This window comes from Trichoplax adhaerens, genomic scaffold (assembly GCF_000150275.1).
Source record: "Trichoplax adhaerens TRIADscaffold_13 genomic scaffold, whole genome shotgun sequence".
Taxonomy (NCBI): Eukaryota; Metazoa; Placozoa; class Uniplacotomia; order Trichoplacea; family Trichoplacidae; genus Trichoplax; species Trichoplax adhaerens.
The window spans coordinates 505,256-513,658 of NW_002060955.1; the positions used below are offsets into that span (position 1 = coordinate 505,256).

Genomic DNA, 8,403 nt, shown 5'->3' on the forward strand with positions numbered 1-8,403 from the left:
AATTCAAGATAAATAATTATAGAAGTAGGAGATATGAATATTAGTAATTTATTACCGTAGTTATCAGAATACTTGTATGCATAAAAATCTGTTATGAGACGAATAAGAAAATATGGCGTAAAAACAGAAACACCTGAAATATGGATAGGATTAGGCAGTGAATATATAAATAGGTATCTGAAATCATTCTGCCATAGTGCCAAAAATAGTGCTTTCGATTAATTTACTTAGCCCATATATTAATATGTATCGACTTAGATATTATGCTTACGAGTGATTATTGATATTGATTTATAAAAAGATCAACTGTAAGAATTGTAGGGAAAGATTAAAGTCAGCAATTATCAAATGTGCATCCATCTTAACGATCTGTCGTGACTAATACCCTAAAACGACAAATGATGCAAATATTATATCAATTTAGGCCAGATCCATTGTTATCCTCTTGACAAGATTGATCAGTGATAGGTGAAACTTTGAGAGACTCTTCATAGCGTCCGGTTTTATAAAGAGATTTTAATTCTTCAATTTTCATTCCAGTTTAAGAGTCCAATCGGTTTAAAGACAAATTCAATTTCATTTCGACGAAGTTTATAACAATCTTATGTCCGCTCTTATATAAATAGGAATTCTAACTTGTTTTCTTGTACATACTAGGGTCTTAAATTTCGTTTTAGATGCATTAATAGGAAAAAATAGAACTAAAACTAAGATAAAAATACGGTAGTTTATACCGACATCTAGCATATAATCTGATTATTTTAAATATACACAACGGACAGTAGCACTAGCGATACGTTGATACTAAAGACGGTGTCTACCTAATAGTGTCGAGTTAGAGATTTGCTCCATTTTGATAACTTAAATTTTGAGTTAGTGATTGTGAACTCAAATGGCTTAGAACCCACTCGCCACACTGGCACTGTCGATATCAAATCATGCTTAGAGTACAGTCTAAATTCAGGCTTAGAGTGTACTGTAGGTTGCTACAATATTTTCATGAGGCAACATCATTAAAGGAATCGGATTTTCACTGTAATTACTTAATAGGACATGTGCTAGGTTTATAAGCATATGCATCGAGTAAATCGAGGGGTTCTTCTTCTTGCTAGTTTATTGTAGAAACAGCTACGGTTTATTTTTCCTTGTAATAAAATTGAACACGGTTATATAAATCTCGATAGTCTGATTTATGTTGGAGCCTTAGAATAAGCTTACTACACGATATTTAAGCCAAAGCAGTCGAACGAGAATTCAGAACGAATATACGTGTACTGTTTATATTCATAATGCTAATTTGCTGAATCTCTTGATATACGATGACTAAAATTTATGCTATTTCGGAAGATTGGTAAATTGATTTATTATAGGGTCCGTAAAATAGATACAACCAGACTCCAAATAAGTATGCAAAAAGAGAAGGCAATAGTAAAATTAATACTAGTAAATTTTTGATTGCATTTAACAAATCAAGTCTAGTTTGTTTTCCTCTTTCATCTCGTAGAGGCTGTACAACTGCACACTACACTCGATAATTGATATACAAATTAGCTGAAAAATTACTTTATGACTGATGATAGTCTTAATACAGAATGTAAAAAGTATTAAATTTGCTTAAGTTTTTTACTTCATTTATAAAGAAATAGAATTTAATCGATTTCAAGTAGTTGTTAAATAAAGCGCAATATCGACCACATGTACGAATACAGTTCCGTTCTTAATAGGATTAATAGTTATAATTAATTTCTCAATCTATAACACCGTACTTACTATTCGAAAGACAAGCATTACACTGAAAAATATGCCGTTACGCAACAATATTTTCATGTTGTGGTAGGCTTGATAGCCAAAACAATATCGTTCCTATTTATTTGTCGTAAAGCTGCTTGAAGCTGATCAACATTTACATTTGGATAATTTTTTTCACACCACTTGTTGAGAATTTTCATCGCTCGGTCAAAAACCTTACTTTCTTCATCTTTAATACTATCAACATCGATGGATTGATCCAAAGTTGCAGCCAATCTTGTCCAATCCGAACCAATTGTATTTGCAATTTGAAAAAAGTGCTCCTTTGGATCTATAACGTTACATTAATATCGCAGATAAATTGAAATACAAACAATGAAACAAGATATACTCTTAAATGAAACTAATAACCGATATTAAATGATAGCTTGTAAATGCTCGACTTTGCCATATTGATCGAATGCGAAATATAAAATATAACAAACTTGAGCTGTACAGTATATGTATCGTGTATGTAAAAGTAGCCGGAGTGCACAAGTAGAATCTAATGAATCGCGTACAGGTTGTTTGGTTAACTTGTAACTAATATCGTAAGCATTAACAACATTGAACTATTCGTACTTTCTAAAGATGCATGCAATGATCATATTCTTTTAAGGGGAGTAGATGGATAGAGAGAATAAAGAAGTATGTGTAAGTCATGCACGTATTTTCACTGATGCTTTACGAAATCCAATTATTATTATAATGCATAAACTGGATATCAATTTGTTTTCATCTACAGCAAAAAACTAACATAACCACTACTCGATCTATATTCTGTACCCGGTTCAATAGCACCTACCGTAAATATTGCATGTTCGGTAGTCGTATTTAATTAATAAAAACTGCATGCATAAGCAACAACTTATATTGCTACTGCATAATATAATTGCGATGCTAATTCGTTTATTTCGACATTATTATTTCAAATATAATCAATTTTCGTTTGTTGATTCAAGCATTTTAGAAAGTAATCAAAACATAATGATGTAGCTGTTATATCTTTACTACGTTACTAACATATTAATTGATAGAAGTAACATTGATTTAGATCTTTCGTTTTGCACGTTATATGTATTCGTATAACTACTTGTTTTCTGTTTAAGATCGTTCAATTCTAATGGCTGGAAAGCTGTCAAGTCTTATATTGGTAAGAATGATTGATGTTTCTTAATGAAAAGAAATAATAAGGTTTCCTTACAGATTAGGACTTCAATTTAAAAATGATCTATTATCTTGGTGGTTGGCAAAGTTTTCATCGTGTAAAGCTACTTCAAAGCTCATTCTATTGAATATTAAGTGTTGTCAAGCTGAAACCAAATAAAATTCTATATTTATATATTATTATCTTTGTCACTGATGATGTACGATGACCAGAATTTGAAGTATTGATATCATCCATCTAATAATGATATTGAACAAATCTAGAATACAAAATGATAAAAAAGGCATTTCCCTTGCTGATACTGTACATGCTATTCTTCCCTTGATTGACGAGTTTTAGAAGCATGAATTGTCATAGTTGCAGATGCAAGAATACGATTTGATTCTGTGTGAATATTTATTATACGATTTTATTCTACTTCTGTATTCGTATTACTTGAATGAAATTTGTTTGTTATGCTGACTAAACGTTAACCTTTTAATAATTCATTTCTCTTTATATGATTATCTGCTAATGACTGAATATTGACGATAATGCTCTATCAACTTATGGGTGTTCGATTTATAGTTGATAGAATAAGCTATTGCAACCTTATAGCTAATTAGTAATGGTTATGTCTAGTTATTGAAGAATAACTAAAGATTCGATTTTAAAACTATGAAGGATAGGACGAATGGATAGCCTTTCGACTAGACGAACATGTTTAGACACACCTCTGTCTACTAATCGCGATTGACTATTTAATTTGCAATTTTAGAGTTATTAAGGTTTGGATATAGGTGATATAAAGAGTCATAGACTTGTTACCTGGAACCGTTATGACGTATATAAAATTGCAAATTAGATTAATCAAAAGCATGATCAAGAATTGCCGTGAATACATCATATACAATTTAAGTTAAGTGAAGGAAAACATAGTTCTGTTGTCAACCAAAGCATTATACTCGTTTTGAGTAATGTATTTGCACACGTGAACTGTTTATGTTGCATTCATTATAACCGGTGATAAAACAACATAAAAGTAGCGTTTTAATGAGTTTGAATTATTGGATCCCTTTATGGTTGAGACATTGGCTACATGTTTTAACTCTAGTATGAATAAATTGATTCAAGATGATGTCGTATTTGGACAAAGTTACTTCAAAACTTTTTATCTAAAGTAAAAACAGTAATTAAAATCGATCGCCGCTTAATTTTATCATCAACTTGCCCCTTCAATTTAGCAATATAGTATTGGCTTTACCGACTAATCTACTCGAACAGACTATACTTTTTCTTATGTTTGAATATCATTGTTTACACGGAATGATCGTTTATTGAATTCAGATACATTTGCGAACTTGAGCCAGTAAGTCAGTGTGCAATATTATCCAATTAGTCAACTGATTCAATGCTGTATATAGACTTACCTTGGCGCTGTTGTCTGCTATTATCTTGTGCTTTTCCATATTGACTTGAGTGTTCGCTTTCTTCTTCTATTGATCAAAACAAGAGATGAGAATGTGTTGGACAGATGCAAGACTGCTACAGTAGTAATCAATTACACAAATCACCTAGTGATGATGGCGATTGGTCGTCGATGACTGTTTGATTGTCTGCATATTGAGCCAAAAGCTGTCGAATGATGTTGGCTATTTCCAATGGAGAAGGCTCCTTCTCGTTTTCTTGCAATTGATTGGAACAGTAATTAATTTGTTTCTCATCCTCCACAATTTGAGGATGACTCTCTCCGTAGACATTGCGTAGACTGTTAATGGACTTTCGATATAATGCGATTGCTTGACGATAATTCGACAGTTTACAATTGACTACAGCTTGGCTTCGATACAACTGGGCAGTATGAAGATGGTTCTCACCTAGCGTTACTAAAAAGATTTGCAGTGACTTGTTTAACATTGATAGAGCATCGTCATACTTGCCTTGATCTCTATAGACACCACCAATACTGTGATAAGTCGAAGCAATACTTGGATGATTGTCACCAAGTTGTGTTAGTTGAATCTTCAGTGACTTGTTATACATCGATAGAGCGTCGTCATACTTGCCTTGATGATTATAGACACCACCAATGCTGTGATAAGTCGCAGCAATACTTGGATGATTGTCACCAAGTTGTGTTAGGTCAATCTTCAGTGACTTGTTATACATCGATAGAGCGTCGTCATACTTGCCTTGATCTCTATAGACACCACCAATGTTGTGATAAGTCGTAGCAATACTTGGATGATTGTCACCAAGTTGTGTTAGTTTAATCTTCAGTGATTTGTTATACATCGATAGAGCGTCGTCATACTTGCCTTGATCATTATAGACACCACCAATACTGTGATAAGTCGCAGCAATACTTGGATGATTGTCACCAAATTGTGTTAGTTGAATCTTCAGTGACTTGTTATACATCGATAGAGCGTCGTCATACTTGCCTTGATCATTATAGACACCACCAATGTTGTGATAAGTCGCAGCAATACTTGGATGATTGTCACCAAGTTGTGTTAGTTGAATCTTCAGTGACTTGTTATACATCGATAGAGCGTCGTCATACTTGCCTTGATCATTATAGACACCACCAATGTTGTGATAAGTCGCAGCAATACTTGGATGATTGTCACCAAGTTGTGTTAGTTGAATCTTCAGTGACTTGTTATACATCGATAGAGCGTCGTCATACTTGCCTTGACGATTATAGACACCACCAATACTGTGATAAGTCGTAGCAATACTTGGATGATTGTCACCAAGTTGTGTTAGTTGAATCTTCAGTGACTTGTTATACATCGATAGAGCGTCGTCATACTTGCCTTGATCTCTATAGACACTACCAATGTTGTGATAAGTCGTAGCAATACTTGGATGATTGTCACCAAGTTGTGTTAGTTCAATCTTCAGTGACTTGTTATACATCGATAGAGCGTCGTCATACTTGCCTTGATCTCTATAGACACCACCAATGTTGTGATAAGTCGTAGCAATACTTGGATGATTGTCACCAAGTTGTGTTAGTTGAATCTTCAGTGACTTGTTATACATCGATAGAGCGTCGTCATACTTGCCTTGATCTCTATAGACACCACCAATGTTGTGATAAGTCGTAGCAATACTTGGATGATTGTCACCAAGTTGTGTTAGTTGAATCTTCAGTGACTTGTTATACATCGATAGAGCGTCGTCATACTTGCCTTGATCATTATAGACTTGCCCAATATTTGTATAAGTTACAGCAATACTTGGATGATTGTCACCAAGTTGTGTTAGTTGAATCTTCAGTGACTTGTTATACATCGATAGAGCGTCGTCATACTTGCTTTGATCTCTATAGACACTACCAATGTTGTGATAAGTCGTAGCAATACTTGGATGATTGTCACCAAGTTGTGTTAGTTGAATCTTCAGTGACTTGTTATACATCGATAGAGCGTCGTCATACTTGCCTTGATCATTATAGACTTGCCCAATATTTGTATAAGTTACAGCAATACTTGGATGATTGTCACCAAGTTGTGTTAGTTGAATCTTCAGTGACTTGTTATACATCGATAGAGCGTCGTCATACTTGCCTTGATGATTATAGACTTGCCCAATATTGCTATAAGTTACAGCAATTTTTGGATGATTGTCACCAAGTTGTGTTAGTTGAATCTTCAGTGACTTGTTATACATCGATAGAGCGTCGTCATACTTGCCTTGCTTATCATAAATACTTCCAATGTTAAGATAAGACTCACTCATATTGATATCTTCATTTTCTGACCATTCTGATTTTATTCCAAGTGATTTGTTAAAATCTTTTAAAGCTCCATTCAAATCACCTTGCAATTCTTTAATGCACCCTTGTCTATCAAAGCACTTTGCAAATCTCACTCTATCTTGTAGTTGTTCGGCTAATATCTTCGCATTTCTTCTCCATTTATCAGCTTCTATCAGTTTATATTGATTTAAATAACAATCGGCTATGTCCAGATAAATATCGTGTTCAAGTTGATGGTGATGATTATTATTACTATTCTTGGACATAGATTGGATTTGAGTAACAGCTTCTTTGTAATGTAATAGAGCTTGTTCATAATCGCCTTCTTCAAAGCATTTCATACCTTTTTTGTGGATAGATTCAGTTTCATCAAGGATAGTCAATTTTGTGGACTCATATGCCCCCATGTTTCAGTTTATAACAAGACTGAAAGCATACACGGTAATTTGGGGGGAAATAAACACTAGTACTTTAATCGATAGAGGTTGCAACTTTAATAGAGATGCGATTGATTATCGTAATCGCTTTACAGTATATGATTGGGCCAAACTGATGCCTTCTATTTAATGTCCAGATTTCAAAATCTATGCTAGTTCACAATGTGCTCAAATCGGCCAAATTGGATACGCCCTAAGAAGTTAACGGTCATCAATTCTAATTATTTGAAAATTATTCATTAGATATTAATGAAGCGGTAATAGATTAAAAGCGTGAAGACATTCTTTCCATACCTTACTTCTCTTTATTTATTTTTCAATATCAATAAGCTGCGTCATCGCTATTATTATAAATAGAAGCTTACTCATTAGCATAACTATAGTATTGATTAAGTAAAATGCAGTGTTAAGTATAAAAGATGTTTGCTATCATATTAATAACTTCGTAAATTGGCTTAATGGCTTGATAGACTAATGTTAAACACTTTTGTTATACAGTTCATCAATTAGAGAAATTCTACTCAAAGAATATTGGGTAACTTCAATTATTTGCGATCATTGCCTTATAATTCTACTAAGTATAATCAACATCATTTTATTATAATCCTGCATATGTTAATTTATTTTTGCGTCGACAGTCGATTTGGCGGCATATTGCTCATGTTTACAGTTTTGTGCATAATACATGCTATAACTACAATATAATCATTCATCATTATTTATTAAAGAAGTTGTTCTACTTTACCATCCGAGATAGCTGTCTTCTATACAACTCGAAATCGAGGATGAAGGAGAGGGACGAATTATTATCAATCCGTAAAATGAGGGATAAGTGTTCTTAAGAGTTACTTAAAGAGATTTAGTGCCCTGATACGTGGCTCAGGGATAAGATTTGTACATTCAGCCTTCTCGTTAGTTTGTTATAGAGCTGATCTGTGTCACAATAATATGGAAAGACTAATATTGGGATAATATAGAGATAAGATAGGAAGATTACATACAAATGGATTTGTTATGAATGTAAAATGTAGAGATCAAGCTACAAAACTTTGAACAAACTTTGATTCTACTTTCGTGGCCTCTGGTCGACTAAACGAAACTATGATACCAAATAAAAATTGGAGAAACAACCGAACAACAATTTATTAATAAAAGTGAGAGAGATCAAACAACCTTTCAGATACTAAATCCTAAGTATTGTAAGTGAAGAAATAATGGAAAAACGACAGAACTAAAGCTGTCAACAACTGAACAACCTAACA

General features: G+C 33.3%; 1 protein-coding gene across 1 annotated transcript; it reads right to left on the reverse strand.

Annotated features, from left to right (window-relative positions):
* Window positions 1-1,823: 1,823 nt before the first annotated feature.
* On the reverse strand, window positions 1,824-7,111 carry TRIADDRAFT_59997 (uncharacterized protein; the record flags this gene model as incomplete). The annotated part of the gene is made up of 4 exons (XM_002116050.1): window positions 1,824-2,080; window positions 4,366-4,431; window positions 4,510-6,906; window positions 7,048-7,111. 4 exons carry the CDS (start codon window positions 7,109-7,111, stop codon window positions 1,824-1,826), a joined length of 2,784 nt encoding a protein of 927 aa, XP_002116086.1.
* Window positions 7,112-8,403: the final 1,292 nt, after the last annotated feature.